The sequence below is a fragment of the Rosa rugosa genome, chromosome 4, assembly GCF_958449725.1.
Source record: "Rosa rugosa chromosome 4, drRosRugo1.1, whole genome shotgun sequence".
NCBI classification, from domain to species: domain Eukaryota; kingdom Viridiplantae; phylum Streptophyta; class Magnoliopsida; order Rosales; family Rosaceae; genus Rosa; species Rosa rugosa.
The window spans coordinates 28,322,672-28,338,195 of record NC_084823.1 but is presented as its reverse complement, the minus strand read 5'-3'; the positions used below and the strand labels follow the sequence as shown (position 1 = coordinate 28,338,195).

Sequence of the window (15,524 nt, the reverse complement as noted above, 5' to 3'; positions counted from 1 at the left end):
GTTCTTGGGAAATTCTATGAGTGTGGGTGTACAAGGGTTATGGGTTTGGGTTATGGTGATTTAGCTCAATATATCTTGTACTGTAATTATTCTCATAGTGAAGAACGAGTATCTCTCAGGAGGACGTAGGCATAGATTTATGCTGAACCTCGTTAAATCTCGGTGTTCTCTTGTTGCTTGTCTTGTGGTTTGTTACTTTCCTATCAGTCTACTCTGTGAGCCTTGACGGGAATGATTCTAATTTCCTTAACAAGTGGTATCAGAGCCGAAGGTTCAGCTGGGACACCTCATCATTCAAGGTGGAGTCAGTTAGATGGTTAAGGTGTTAACTCAAAAGTGCATTAGGTGGAGCCAGCTCGAGGAAAATTTCTACCAACGTGGAGCGGGTCAGAAACTCAAGAAAGTCCTAATCGAAGGTAGTCGATAGGTGGAGTGACTCGGAGGCTAGGTGGTGAGAGCTAGACTCAGGAAAAATCCTAATCAAAGGTGGAGTTGCAAGAGACCAGGATATGACTCAAGGGAATGATGGTTGGTGAGAGTGTATATCTCACTAAGGTGGTTCGTGGTGTCAGCGATCGTGCTTGTTCGTCGTTCGTGGTATTCGTTCGCCGAAGGTTTGCATGTTGATCGTGGTTGTTCGTCATGGCTTCAAGTATTGCCTCATAGTTTGAGGTGGAGTAGTTTGACAGAAAAGGAAGTTTCACTCTTTGGGTATAAGTGAGTGAAAGACATCCTAGTTCAACGGGGCTTAGTAAAGTGTTGAAGGGAAAGGATGTGAAACCGGAGAAGACAGCGGATAATGCACGGAAAACTGTCGGGGATTTAGTGATCATAGCAGGTCTAAATCCAGAGGCAGGAATGCTACAAGTGTCGTGACTAGGGTCATATGAAGCGAAAGGCTTGGATGGCATTGCTGTAGCAGAAACCGATTTTCATATGGAGATGCTCTCACAATCTCCATAGGTGACACAAGTTCTTTGACTGGATATTAGATTTGGGATTGGAGTACTTTGGGTGGTGTGACAATGTCCCAAAGTTACAGAGGAATTTGATATTCAGGAGCTAGTTGGTTTCCAAAGGCTATAAGTGTTTATAGCAGGTGGAGCCGAAAAAATCACACATGGCGGTACGGTCCTCATACAGGGAGAACAGTGTGGTAGGTATCATCTGGTATGTCAGACCTCAATGGATAATGGGAAACATGAGTGCACATAAGCGAGTCTCGTTTGCGGGTACAGCAGAGACGTCGTTGACAAGTTTCCGAGTTCAGATGATGGTGAGAAGGAAATCCTGCTAGGGAAGGGGTTGTTTTGAGGTCCCTCTTCAGAGTCAGCTGTTGATTGTTGACTCGGTGCATTTACACATAGGATTGGCCGTTACGAATCAGGGAGAACCACAATTTGATTCAGGCTATGTGTTGCTGGTACAAAAAAAGGCCAATGGTTAAAGATGGTGCAAGGGAATTTTGCATGGCATTCTCATCAAGGTGGAGATTGTTAGGATGTGATGAGAATTAATTAGGAAAGGCAAGTCCTAGTTGGACTTGGTTAGTCTTCCTAATTGGACATGGTTGATGTCAAAGTTTATTCCTATAAGGAGTAGGATCTTTCTCCTGTACAAGAAGGTTTGGTTTTCCTACTACCAATTGGATTATAATTGGGGTGCCTATATATAGAGGGCATGGGTAGTAAACCAAGGTATGGTCGGTGCATGCGATCATCAACAAGAGAGTGTATATCTCTTGGGTAAGGGAGCAGAGATGTCAAGAGTGAATACAGCTCTTGGGTGAGAGTGAGTTCTTGGGAAATTCTATGAGTGTGGGTGTACAAGGGTTATGGGTTTGGGTTATGGTGATTTAGCTCAATATATCTTGTACTGTAATTATTCTCATAGTGAAGAACGGGTATCTCTCGGGAGGACGTAGGCATAGATTTATGCTGAACCTCGTTAAATCTCGGTGTTCTCTTGTTGCTTGTATTGTGGTTTGTTACTTTTCTATCAGTCTACTCTGTGAGCCTTGACGGGAATTATTCTAATTTCCTTAACAAAAGCAGCATCTAATTTAGATGCTTTCATCACATCATCGACAATTTCCTTCCAATGATTTTGTCAAGTTGAATTTTGATGTCGTATATTTGGCATCAATCTGGTAGCAACATACTAACTCGTGATTAGAATGAAAGTGTGGTGCAATTGTGCAAATAATTCGGGGCCACTTTGATCCAAGGTCTAAACTCTAAAGCAAGAAAAAAGATGAGGATATTTTGAAGTGATAATAGGAAATTCATTATTTGTTGATTTATGTCAAACGAAAATGTTATAATCATATAGTGGTTATGTTTAACGTGTTGAGGAAAATTAATTTCGTAATAAATGTCTTTGAATCAATTATTACAAAGAAAATAAATAGATCCACTTTATCTTTAGAAGTGTCTTCTCACTCAAAAGTTTAGACAAGCTCAGCTCACACGATTGTGACTCTTATTTTTCCTTCCCGAGAAGAAAAAAGAAAATCTTGTTGAAATGTTTTTTTTTTTTTGAAAGGCTCGTTGAAATGTTTTAACTGTGGGTAAAAAGTAAATTCAGTCATCCCTTAAAATAAGCAAGATAATAAACTTGCCGTGTTCTGGGCAGTTGGAAAGCTCAGAGTAGTAGAAAGAAAGAATGTCGAACGCTGTGGCGAATGGGCTAGCCGGCGCCGGAGGTGGCATCATTGCCCAGATTATCACTTATCCTCTCCAAACTGTACCTCTCTCTCTCTCTCTCTCTCTCTCTCTAGATTTCAGAGCTCAATCAATCCTTGACTGTCTCTTCGCGGTCAACTGCAGGTCAATACGCGCGAACAGACCGAGAGAGTCGCCAAGCAATCCTTAGCTACTTCCAAACGCCTTGGAACTCTTCTACAAATTCTCCATGTAATAATCACAATCGTTCCACTAGTAATCGTCCTCATTTCATTCAAATTCGTTTTCTTCAACCTTAGTTTTTTACTGTAATTGTGTCAGGTTATAAGAACCGACGGTTGGGGAGGACTCTACAGTGGCCTTAAGCCTTCTTTGCTCGGCACTGCCGCTTCACAGGTTCCTCTTTTTTTTTTTTTTTTTTTTTTTCTCATAATCTACATGATTTGGATAGAGTAATGGAATTAGCAATGTGCAGCATACGCTTTGTTCTTGTTTTTTCTTCTTTTGCTATTGTTAAAAGACATTATAAATATATTGATTCTCAGTGGTTCGAGTAAAGATATATACAAACAGCTAACAACTCATTGTATGAGGATCGGATGTAGACACACCCGAGGATGAAGTTTAATCATTATTTTGTTAACCTGGAAAACGAATTCGAACATATACGTGGATATGTTCAAGTTGGATTTCGTGGTTTCTGTTTTACAAAAGTTAGGATATGTTAACTCACTGTAATGCTTGCGACAAAAGTGTGTGAATATTATAGTATGTTACTACAGGAAAACAATGGTGGCTCCTACTTATTGTAATGGTCTGTGTTATATGTGTTAAAGCGCTCTTTTTCTTGCTGGCAGGGCATTTATTACTATTTTTATCAAGTGTTTAAAAACAAGGCTGAGGCCATCGCTGCTGCCCGCAAAGTCAAAGGACGTGGGGATGGTACTATTGGGATGTTTTCTTGGCTTAGTGTGGCAGCCTTGGCTGGGTAAAGTTAAATCCTTTCTTATAGAGAAAGCTTTTTCTTTCATTCCTTACTGAACATACATCCTAAGGGAGTTTGGAGCATGGGAGAGACATGGTGGAGCCATTTTCGATCATTAAATCTAAGCTCATTGAACTGGCATTTAGCTCTTTTCAGTGATAACCTATAATGACTTGGTCTTCTGATATAAATTTTTTTACTCATGTATTACCTTGCAGTTCCTTGAACGTGCTGCTGACAATTCCTATATGGGTTCTGGTGACTCGTATGCAGGTGCATTCGCATTTTCAGTACACATAAACTAATCTGTTAACAACCTCGGTTGCAGTCTGTAAACGTTCTTGTGACCAGCCCTTTTGTCTGTCTCATTATCTGTATACTCAGTTTTGTGGAATTATAATATAACAGCATTTCAAAGAGCATTCAAGAAGGCAAATATAACTCACTTCCCTAAGAAGACATTTCTGTCTTCAAAATATAATGACTTTAGAATCTTGTTTTTGAAAGGAATGACTTCGTGATCTTTAGATGCTTTCTTCCAGTGCAAGTCGCTTCGTATTGTATCAAAGCCTACATAGTTTGACTCCTTTTCTTTTTCTCTTGAAGACACATACTCAAGCTGAGAGAAAAATCATGGAGGAAAGAAAGGACGCTCTGTTGAGGGAAGCTTCTGAAAATGGTTTGACGGGTTCTGAATTACAACACAAATTGGCTGAACTTGATTCAATAAAACCCCGTCCATATGGAACTTTGCAAGCGGTAAGCAAATTTATTTCTGTTGTGAATTTTTCATGAACAATGATAAATTTATTTAAGCATTCAGTCAACATCATTTGCATTGGGATCCTGAAGTAGATGCGTTAAACCCTGAATCCATAAACGTTATGGTTGCGAAATTCTTCTAGTGAAACAGTTTTTATATATGCACAGTAATCACATATGCTGAAATTGAAAATCTCCAATATAAAACTTAAATAAATAAGTGGGAAATTGTGCTCAAACAATTCAGTGCACGTGCAAACACATATATGTGTTTGTATATTAGTCTGATCTAACCCTTCCATTCAGTTCACAACTATTCTTTAGGATCATCCGACTAAGTAGCCTAAAAACCTATTGGAACACGATGACTGAAGCATCCCACTGTCATTAACACCTTTGAATAAATTAAATTTTGAGAAAAAGGGAGATAAATGAGAGCAGAGAGCCATTGATCATAATCTAAAAATGGTTTAAATAGAGAAGAACCCTAATCATAATTAGAAACTAATCATGCCCCTAATCAAACTAGGAAACTGTATATTTGAGCTAATTTACAATTTCATCATTATTAGCATCTCTTAACTTAGAAAATGGGTAAGATGGGAACCAAAGTCTATTCCTTTTATTATGACAACCTATGTGTCTCAAAAGTGTTGTGGCGAGGCACATGCAAAGTTTGCCTTTCTTGTTTCGCGAAGACACATGATGTGTGTAAAGGGAAAATAATGTTATCTGGTTTATAGGTATATGATGCCCGTATTGTTTTTGGTGGGAAAAAGATTCAGTAGTTTTTCAACCATTCGGCATTGGAAAATATTGTAGTTTGGTTCAAAACTGAGATATTGATCACTTATCAACTGGAGTGGGGAGTGTTTGGAGTATTGAAGATTATATTTAAAGGAATTCAAGGTCAAAAAGGCATGATCAAACATTCAAGCAATATATAGATATAGATATATTAATATATTAATTCAAGGACTTCATATATATATATATATATATATATATATATATATATATATTATTTTTTGTGTTTTAAGTTCTTTATCATGTCTTAAGAAATGTAACAAGCTGGAAACAGATATCATCTATGCTCCAGCTTCAGAGGAGTTTTAGAGAATCATATTGTGGTTATGATTTTGAATTAGAATATTTTATTTCATAATCTGTTTAAGGCTGTTAGTTAAGGTTTGTATATTTGAGTTGGGATACTGGCTTTAGAAGGAATTCGAATCATGAAGAGGTAAGGGAGTTATCCTCTTTGTTGATTGCATTAGAAAGAGTAAGATTTGTGGCTTCCAAACTGGATGAAAGGAAATGGAAGCTGGAGTCTTCTGAAATTTTCTCTTGCAAATCCTTTCATTTGACTCTAATTCAGATCCAATCTTTCCTCCAGCAAAATATTTATGGGAAGTTGAGATTCCTCCTAAGGTCAAGGATTTGGGATGGCTTGTGGCTCATGGGAGGGTGAATACTTGTGATGTTCATAAAAGGAGGAGACTGAACTGCTGTTATGTTTTGTGCAAGCTGCAGGGGGGATAGTGTTCATCATGTATTTGTGCACAGTGAAGTCTGTAGTATTTTTATTTAGAGAGGTCGGGCTGATTTGGGCAAGTTCAGCAGGGAGGGTTGATCTATTATAAAGCCTTATGCTTTTGGAAAAGGAAAAGAGGCCAAAGTACTTTGGGTTGCAGTGTGCTAACTGTGATTAAGTCGGTATGGATAGCAGAATTGTCTTTTTTTTTTTTTCTTTTTTTTTTTAATGCTTGTTATCAAGTCCATTTTTGAAAATACATGCATTCATGTCATCATATTTCAGATTGGTACCCTCCCAGTTTCTGTGTTGTGCTTGGCATAAACTGTAAGTTGCTCTATGTACTGAGACTAGACCTTTAGCAGGAAAGCATGTGCCTGTGTCTTCATAAGTATTGTTTCTGCTGTGCAACATAAGACTTGTTTGGAATTTTTCTGCTGTCTTAGCTTTGGCTTGGCTCCAGTTCATTAAGGAATGTGCCAACTTGACCTCAAGGATATGTAATGCAAAGGATAAATGGTTAAGTTAGCGGTCTATAATCACTAGGACCACCATTATCAGTGGCATCGATATCATTAATTTTTTTTTCCCCTTTCTTTCTTTTGCTTCTCATATATTCTGCACACATTTATAGGTCCACGAGGTTTACACTGAAGCCGGAATTACTGGATTTTGGAAAGGCATTGTTCCAACACTTATTATGGTTAGATTTTTTTTACTATTGAATAGATTGTTGATGCACTATGACTTATTTCTAGAGTAATGAATGTTTCTGTTGGTAGGTTTGCAACCCTGCAATACAATTTATGATTTATGAAGGCTCGTTAAAGCGTCTAAGGGAAAAACGTGCTACCAGCAAGCAGGGAAGGAAAAATATAACTGCTTTAGAGGTATAAGATCTATTTAAATGATGGTTTTGAAAGCCTGTTTAGGTTTTCATTTTCTCTTAATTCCTATTAATCTGGCACCAGGAGTCCATATGATTGGTATCATCATTAGGAATATCACAACAGTAATCTATTTAACCTAATAAGAGTCGTTTAGATTCTCTCTCTCTCTCTCTCTCTCTACACACACACACGCACATATGGACATATCTATATGTCATATACATTTCTCATATATATTACATTTTTTGTGGATAGGTTTTCTTTTTAGGGGCCTTGGCGAAACTAGGAGCAACTGTCACAACATATCCATTGTTAGTTGTCAAGGTAAACTTCAGTACTCGTGTTATTTGCATCTTTTGAAGGATATAAAAAGTAAAATAGTTGAATGTTACTGCTGAATTTCACTTCATGTAAGAAAGTTTATACAATATTTAATCACATTAAGACTAGGCCAGGGGAATCGTGATTCTACTTATTTGTCCCACCAACAAGTCTCCTTTGGCCATATATCAAAAATTGTCTATCCTAGTCTCAGGAGTCTGATTTTGCACTTGTTAGTAATCTTTGAAGCCTCTTCTTGATAAATTTCTAATAAGCTGCGTCCCATGAGCCTATGCAGTCAAGGTTGCAAGCAAAGCAGGAGATCGGTGGGAATGTTTCACTAAGATACTCAGGTTTGTAATTGATAGTTTATAGACACATCAATCTTGTTCAAATAGATTGATCTTTTTTAAATATTATGATCATAGCTCTCATCACCGCACTATCATTATCTTCCTTTCTTTGTTGAATTCCTGTCTTTATACATATCTCATCTGGATATTGAGCTTCGTGGAGATAAAAAGGAATCAACATTTTGACTGGATAACTGAGAGGCAGAGAGTTTCACTTGGTTTCTCTCTATTTTGCATGTTTAGCATCAACCATTTTTATAATACAGATTATACATGATATATTTGCAACACAGGTACTTTTGATGCCATATTGAAGATGATCCAGTATGAAGGATTGCCTAGCTTTTACAAAGGGATGAGCACAAAGATAGTACAGAGTGTTTTTGCAGCATCTGTACTTTTTATGGTTAAGGAGGAATTTGTCAAGGTTTACATGGTGCTGGAAGATAAATGCAATAAAGTTCTGTTTAGTTCAGCAAAATGATTACTTGATAAATGTAAGATGAAAACTGTGTCCTTAATTAAAATGTACAATATTTATAATTTGGTATTGCAGCCAAGTGACCAGCTTAGTTACATTTGAAGACGCATATACGTACACACACACACATTAGTTACACATTCTAGGACATCACATGGGTCAAAGACTCATAATGTGATGCTTATTCCATCTGATTTTACAGAACATTGGAAAGTGAATTTTGATGATGTGATATTTAATTTCGCAAACCATCATACCAGATCAGTTTGAGAGTTCATCATACTTTGTAAATTCTGATGTTCTTAAACTACCTTGGTCCTTGTTTTTTATTTATTTTTATTTTAAATTAATTAATATATTTATTTTAGTGACAAAATTGCATTTATCAGCTTCTTAGATTTAGTCATTATCCATCCTCTGGTGTCACTTTACTGTGGAATTACCAAATTTTCTACTTTATTGCTTATGATTATAAAACAAGGCATATGGACTTTGTATTCTTTTTTACCTCTTAAGTGGACTGGGAGAAAGTTCTTAATTCAGCTTCTAGCATCTACAGAACAATATTTTTACAGTAATATTATATTTGCTTCTTCCAATTTTTTATTTATTATCATGCCCTTGGTTAGTGTAATCTAAGCGATGTTTGGATCTAGAACCTTCTTTATTTGCTGGAATTTGTTGAAGAGGTTGCCTGAAACTGATGAGCAATGGAACTGTGTTATGAAACAAAAGTGAGACTTGAATGGTCTTGATCACCCATAGCAGTGATATAATAAATCAGGAAGAACCATGAACTACCTTTGTTCTTCCCTAATCATGTGGATAAGGAACTTTTGAGGGAGTGAAAGTCTTGGAGTTGATATTTCTTACCAATTTATGGATGATGCTTTGTTTTGACAAGTTGGTCCATACGATACGAGTATATATATATATTACACTCTGAATTTGGCAGGTTTTGATTCCATAATTGAAATCTGACGAGTTACAATGAAGATTATGGTGGGAAAATATACTGAACCATACTTGTGAAAATGCATGTTCAACATATAGGAACTTGACATTTATACAATAACAAGTATTCATGGATAGGGTTCCATCAAAGTTGTTCTCTATATCTAGTATAGAGACAAATTATTGAAATTTTATGCACTACTTATATGCTATGTTGAACCATAGCCTTTGTAGAACACTAAGAAATCATACAAGTATTAACGTTATTTAATCTACGGAATGAGGACTTGGGTTGTAGTGTACTGATTTTCAACCTCTCACCTGTAGAAGTGATAAATGCATGATTGATGATCATGCTATGTGATTTTTTGTTTTTGCTGACAGCATATATCCTTGCAACTCCAGCTGCAGTGCAGGCCTCTACAAAGTGATATCAGTCTTTTTCAGTACCTTTACTCATGAATATAATAATGATAATAATTAGTAGTATTGGTTCATCTTTGCCCCTGTTTTTGCTCGGGAATCCTCCCTCCCCTTGGAGGAAGAAATGTTAATTTCAAGGTTTTTTCATCACCATAACTGACATTTTTGTTTAGAAAAAATGGGGGGAGGTGTTTACTGAGAAAATTAGGAGGCTTTAATAGAAATGCCCTTTAAGTTAGTATGTACCTGTTTCTTGGACCATCTTGAGAATCATGAAGTTCTTTAACCTTAAAGAATGCTTTTGGAAGCTTTTGGGATTTTGCTCTTCTCTTTATCTTTGTCTTTGCATTGTCAAACGATATATCTTGACTGTATGGTTCAATGCTTGCGTCACTTCGTTGAGCAGAGGATACAGACAACCACTTCTTCTGGGGCCTTTGTGTCCTCATTGTACGAGTTGTGTCCATCAGAGAACTCAAACAATCTGTTATCGAATCAATAGATGCATCCTCTTGGTTCTTTTGTCTTAAAAGATCATTGAAGGGTGTTGTCTCCTGTGGCTGAGCAATGGTTTCCTCCTTTATGCTTGTACTGTATTTGTCTTGCCTTTTAGATATCAGTTTGCAGCCATCAGCTTTGTTGGCCTTAACTTGCTCTCTGTTTAAGGAGAAGGTTTTCATCTGACCACTGTGTTGCATTGCAGCTCCAAGATCTACTTCATAAACAGGTTCAGGAACAAATTTTGTTCCATGGTTAAAATGACTGCTCTCTACTAGCTGTGTCTGATAACTGGAGGCCGAGTTTTCGTCTGAGATTTTCAAGTCCACAGGCTCTAGGCTCATATTTAGAATAATTGGGCATCCTATAGCGCTCTCTAGAGTCTCCGATAGGTGTTCTTCAGACATCTGAGCGATCTGCTTGTCTTCTGGTCTTTTGAACATCAAATGCAAAATTGCATTGGCTGTTGAAGTCAAACAGGCAAGGAACTGTATAAATTTCACGCTGGTAATATTTATATGCTAGTGTAGAGTAAAAGTGCTTTACCACTAGTTATAGTTAATGATGCAAGCTTCACTTTGTGGCGCAAAAAGTCTTTCAAATATGAACTATGCATCCTGCCCAACATGTTTAGCCAAATTTCTTCCATTTCACTGGTGCAAGTAAAGTGGGTCTCTCCATCAACTGCCTTGTCTCTGCAATTTGTCTGTTTCGTAATGCTTTTGATGGTAGACTTTTGTTTCGTATTGTCCATCTCTTGTTGCTCAGCAGTGTTGCTGATGGCAATGTGGTTCACCAAGTACCTGCTGTGGGTTAGGCTATGCAACTCCATTTCTGCATTGGACTTGTAATCTGCTACTGCAGACAAAACTGGTATAAGTTGTGCCAACTTCAACTCAATTAATGAAACTGATTTTTGTTCCCAGCTAGAAATTGCATGTCTGAGGATGATGCACTTGAACGCACCTGGGGATAGGACAGGTCCAGAAGATCTTTTGCTGGAAGCATCTCTAGAAGCAATTTGTAAAAGAGCATTAAATATCTGCAAGGTTTGGTCAGTTGAAGACCTGGGTTGCTTCTCTACTGCAGCTAATATTTGTAAGGCACAACACAGTGCCACTGATTGATTATTTTCTGCAATATTGGTTAAACGAATCAAATGATGTAAAAATGTCCTCTAATGTAAGTATGATTATACTGTGTGTATGTATGTATACGTGTGTATTGTGTGTGTGTGTGTTTTGATTTATGTATACTGATATGAAAATTATTGGATGCAGCTTACTGTGCTCTGATCCTCCTTGCAGAAGTTCCTTATCTGTAGATAAGTGAGTAGAAGAAGAGGTTTCAGGAACAGCATCAGCCTCACTGAAAAGCATGTTGGTGATGTGCGAAACCAATTGTGATACAAACATTTGTGGTTCAATACCAGTTCCAATCAGCTGCCTTGCACATCTCAGGGTTTGCATAGTGTCTCCGGAAAGTGCCATTGTGAGCAATTCAGTGAGCTTATCATGTGGAACAAGACCTACCTTCAAATAGAACAGAATTTACTGTTAAAGTAATCACATATCAGGAGCTTAGGAGCAAGTCAGTTGACCCCATTAGTTATACTGAACCCCAAGAGAGTAGAAAGTTTTAAAGAAAGGACCACCTACAAGCTGTTGTGCCATGGAACTTGTTATCTTTGGCCCCAGTAATATCAGCTGGTCTAATATGTTTTCAGCTTCTCGCAAAGATCCTTGTGCTTTGGTAGTAACCAGTCTGATTGCTTCTTTTTCAATCCTTATACCCTCTTGGGCTGCAATTCTAGTCAACTTGAGCATGATATCACTGTCTCTGAGTTTGGGAAAGAAGAATTTCTGACATCTTGATGATATGGTTCTAGGCACCATGTCTGCATTTGTAGTGATAAGGATGAATACCACACCAGCATTGTAAGCTCCATTTGCTATGCCTGAAAGTTCGTCCCATGCTTCTGTACTAAACGATTCGCACTCTTCAAGGATAAATACCTTAAATCCTGGTGTTGCTTGCAAAGATGATATACTTTGAAGGAGTTTCCTAATCCTTTTGAATCCAGCAACTGTACTTCCAGAACACAACTCCATAATAGAAAGGCTTCTGGAGCATCCTTGGCATTTCCAGCACGGTTTGATAAATGAGCTGGATCCACAGTTCAAGGCCAATGCTAATATTCTAGCAATAGATGTCTTCCCGGAGCCTCTTGCACCATAGAAAAGATAAAGCGGTGCAATCTTATTCTGCTGAATTGCATTGGTTATGGCCTTAATAACCATTTCATGGCCTGCAATGTCCTTGAGATGCTGTGGTCGGTACTTGTTGCTGAGATTTTGGTTCAAGTAGCAGTTATCTGTATAGAGGCTCCATTGGGCTCTGCTATTCAATTCAACAGAATTTATGCCGAAGTGAAATACTTTGTCCTGGCTGGTATGATCATTTTCTTCCCTTGATTTGTCTTGACAATTGCCCCTCAGAAAGTTGCTTCGCTTTGTTCCATCATTCAACCTTTTAAATAAACTGATTACCTTTATTCGTCTAGTGGCCCTGCGCATTTTGGATGACTGCCAAGATACAATCCCCTCTTTGTGTTGGGATTTCACTTTCATTCTTGAAGTCTGATGATTTGTGGACGATGAAGCAAGAAATGACTGCTGCAGATGCTCCGAATGCTGCTGGGTTGGAGCTATTGAACTCGATGGAGCAGGATTATATGTGAGCTTGCTACTCAATGACAGAGATTCACACTGGCAGAATTGGTTTGCGCACAGTAAATGAGCTTGATGTGGATCGTTGGAGTGTCCTCCTACTATGGAGCTTGAGCTTGAACATCTCTTCTCAGTGTTCTTGGCTTGCTTTCTCAATACTTTCATTGCTTCAGTAGCCATTTACTTGTAGCTTTTGTGTATTGGCTCGTATTCGATGAGCAAAAATAAGCTGCTCATTAGAGGGTTTTGAAGTGAAGTTATTAGCCGGCCAATCTTAGTGGTTGGTGAGCGTAGAGCTTGGTGATTTTCAGTTAAGGCCGGCTCTCCTAATCCTCCCAGTCGTACGTAAGTTGATATCTCAGTGTCTCCTAATTCCTATTTAGAAAAATATATATGCATATAACACAGTCCTCCACTTGGAGAAGGGACGATCTTCTAAGTCCTTTATTATGTGTATTAGTTTTGCCGTTTTGGCACCATCCCTCGTGTCCAAAAGTCGACTAATGTTAGAGATACCTATTAAGATGCCTTAATAGTATAGTTAGTACAATGGATGGTAGATTTCATATTAGGAATGCAAGGTCCATTGTTCTCACTGTAGCCTTCTAATGTAGACAATTTTCTGATTATTCGACACTTATTTATTTTCAATCACAAAAGCAATATTAGTGAAAGATTCATATATTCTTTGATTAATGTACTTGAAGGGGGATTTAAAGTTAGGATATGTTTTGGGTGCTTGTGGGAGGGACAAGTTCACTAATAATCGATCAATCTTACAAGTTTTAAGGTTGTTGGGGCTGTTGTAAAGGATCCTTTACTTCCAACAAAAACGATATAAGGATTCTGTAAGTACAAGATTTTGTACATGTTATTTGTTGGCATTTCCATACAAAGCTAGTGAAGTATATCATGACAATTCATCACGGAAGAAGCTGGAAAATGGCCTAATACTGGTCTCAAATACGTTACAGGTAAATGCATCTCATGAGTCAGCATATGCATTGGGATTGCAACCTGTGTTGCAATCCTTGAGTCAGTCCTAGGTTTTAGGAAGTTTGTTTTTGGAAAGTATCTTTCTATTCTTAAATTTTATTATGCAAAGATATTTTCCACCCGTTAAAACACATCCCTTTGAAGACCTAATTGATTTAGCTCTGTTTATTTTAATTGGCAATCTTTTGTTAAAATTTTTTTTCCTAATAGGAATCAATTAGGGTTAGGCGCATTGATTGTACACGATTCTTTTTCCTCCATATAATTCTGAAAATATGGTCTAGGTTTAGAGAGCTTTTAATTTGCATATCATATCAATTTGCATGTGATTGATGCATATATTGTGAGACTAAACTAATTGCTATCTTATAATGTTTAAGGAAAGAAGTTCAGGAAATCGTATCTGCATTTAGAATGGTTATGATTGCATATCAGATAACTTTCCTTAGAGATGACAGTTACATGATATCCGTAAGGATTAGTTGAGTCTCACGATGTGTTTAAAAAACCTTCCAAGCTTATCTCAATTTGTGATTAATGTGATTGGATTGAGGGGGAGTCTTTATCTTCTATAAAAGGTTTTGAAACTGCATTGTGGCAGTTAGAGTTTTTGATTGAGAATTTTAATTGTGCTGCATAGTCTGCACTAACTGTTTTACAAAACTCTCATTGTTTGTTTGATTGATTGATCATACTGCTTGTTCACTGCATTCATCACTTGCATATGTGATTGAGATCAGTGAAGCTTCAAGGCAAGATTGAATCTGAAGGCGTGTCCAGATTTCTTCATCTATACAGATTGCTTCATAGTTGTTTAGAATAGGTCTTTTACAGTTGTGAGCAAGTTAGCATTGTTGCTAGTCAATGTGGTTGTGTTGAATACCACTACTTGTGATCTATAACGATTTGATTCATATTGGATTTGATTCTCGTATTGGCTACGTTAAAAGCCACGCAGTGAAGTTTCCTCAGTGGAGAGGTTTACACTGCGTCAGCAATTCTTGTGTTCTTTTATTTGTGTTGTTGCTTGTTTGAATAACTGTCATTACTCAAACTCTATCAATTTTGTTCCATCCGGTAATTACAATTGGCATCATAGCGGGTTCTAAAGCTTTTTAGTAGATCTGAGGACATGATGGAACATGAATGTGACAGAGCTGCTAGTTCGATAAATTGTCCCCCATATTTTGATGGTGAAGATTACTCGCAATGGAAGATCATGATGAGGTTCAAGCCTAAGAAAAAGGTACAAAATTTTGCTGTCTCTTCTGTTAAAATGAAAGATGTGGATGATAGTAATTCTGTGGATTCAGCTTTACTAACCAAAGAGTTTAAAAAATTTCTGAAAAATAAAAACTCTTATGGTAGTACTTCAAAAAGTATATCAGATTCAAAAAGGGGGCAATTATCTGAAAAACGTATTGACAAAAACCCAAAAGTCAATAATTTTGATAAAGAGAAAAGCGTTGTTGAAAAACCTATACGTTATGAATGTGGTGGTATTGGTCATATCTCTTCTGATTGTGGAAATAGAAAATATAGCTCACGAAATAACAAGGCTCTTAAGTCAACTTGGAGCGACAGTGAGGAAAATTCTCAAACTGAGAATGAAGAAGAGAATATTGCTTTCATCTCCTCACCTTATCATGAGGCATCTGACGATTCCGACAGTAAAGGTAAGATTTTTGATGTATCAGATGATGAGACTAATGATAAGTGCAGGGAACTGTATAAAGCTTCAAGAGTGATGTTCAAAAGAAATCTTAAACTTGAGAACGAGATTGAGCAAATCAGAAAAGCAAAGATCAAGGCCGAGCTAAATCTTGAATCATGCAAAGAAAAATGGGAAGGTGAACGCTTTGCTTACACTGACAAAATTGATATTTTGCAGGATAAGATGAATTCCCAAAATTG

General features: G+C 37.4%; 2 protein-coding genes across 3 annotated transcripts; one reads left to right on the top strand and one right to left on the bottom strand.

Moving 5' to 3' along the window:
* Positions 1 to 2,593: 2,593 nt before the first annotated feature.
* Positions 2,594 to 8,258, top strand: LOC133745928 (peroxisomal nicotinamide adenine dinucleotide carrier-like). The gene is made up of 11 exons (XM_062174090.1): positions 2,594 to 2,745; positions 2,829 to 2,915; positions 3,006 to 3,080; positions 3,542 to 3,672; positions 3,888 to 3,942; positions 4,276 to 4,428; positions 6,600 to 6,668; positions 6,748 to 6,855; positions 7,111 to 7,179; positions 7,475 to 7,529; positions 7,823 to 8,258. Exons 1-11 carry the CDS (start codon positions 2,665 to 2,667, stop codon positions 8,011 to 8,013), a joined length of 1,074 nt encoding a protein of 357 aa, XP_062030074.1. The 5' UTR covers positions 2,594 to 2,664; the 3' UTR covers positions 8,014 to 8,258.
* Positions 8,259 to 8,485: 227 nt separating this feature from the next.
* LOC133745927 (protein STICHEL-like 2) lies at positions 8,486 to 13,267 on the bottom strand. Of its 2 annotated transcripts, XM_062174089.1 has the most exons (6): positions 11,544 to 13,267; positions 11,171 to 11,417; positions 10,852 to 11,019; positions 10,432 to 10,743; positions 9,634 to 10,348; positions 8,486 to 9,384 (listed from the first exon to the last, which is right to left on the bottom strand). In XM_062174089.1, the coding sequence occupies exons 1-6, from the start codon at positions 12,792 to 12,794 to the stop codon at positions 9,321 to 9,323; spliced, it is 2,757 nt and encodes a 918-aa protein (XP_062030073.1). In that variant the 5' UTR covers positions 12,795 to 13,267; the 3' UTR covers positions 8,486 to 9,320. The 2 variants fall into 2 exon arrangements, with proteins under 2 accessions (XP_062030073.1, XP_062030072.1); XM_062174088.1 differs by having other exon boundaries at positions 10,432 to 11,019.
* Positions 13,268 to 15,524: the final 2,257 nt, after the last annotated feature.

Bases quoted from the DNA above. Each gene is read 5' to 3' on its own strand.
- LOC133745927 (XM_062174088.1), bottom strand. From the start codon at position 12,794: ATGGCTACTGAAGCAATGAAAGTATTGAGAAAGCAAGCCAAGAACACT. The intron at 11,418-11,543 runs GTAGGTGGTCCT...TTCTATTTGAAG, and splicing joins GTTCCATGGCACAACAGCTT to GTAGGTCTTGTTCCACATGA. The intron at 9,385-9,633 runs GTACATACTAAC...ATCACTTTGTAG, and splicing joins CAAGATGGTCCAAGAAACAG to AGGCCTGCACTGCAGCTGGA.
- LOC133745928 (XM_062174090.1), top strand. From the start codon at position 2,665: ATGTCGAACGCTGTGGCGAATGGGCTAGCCGGCGCCGGAGGTGGCATC. The intron at 6,856-7,110 runs GTATAAGATCTA...TTTTGTGGATAG, and splicing joins AAAATATAACTGCTTTAGAG to GTTTTCTTTTTAGGGGCCTT. The intron at 7,530-7,822 runs GTTTGTAATTGA...TTTGCAACACAG, and splicing joins TGTTTCACTAAGATACTCAG to GTACTTTTGATGCCATATTG.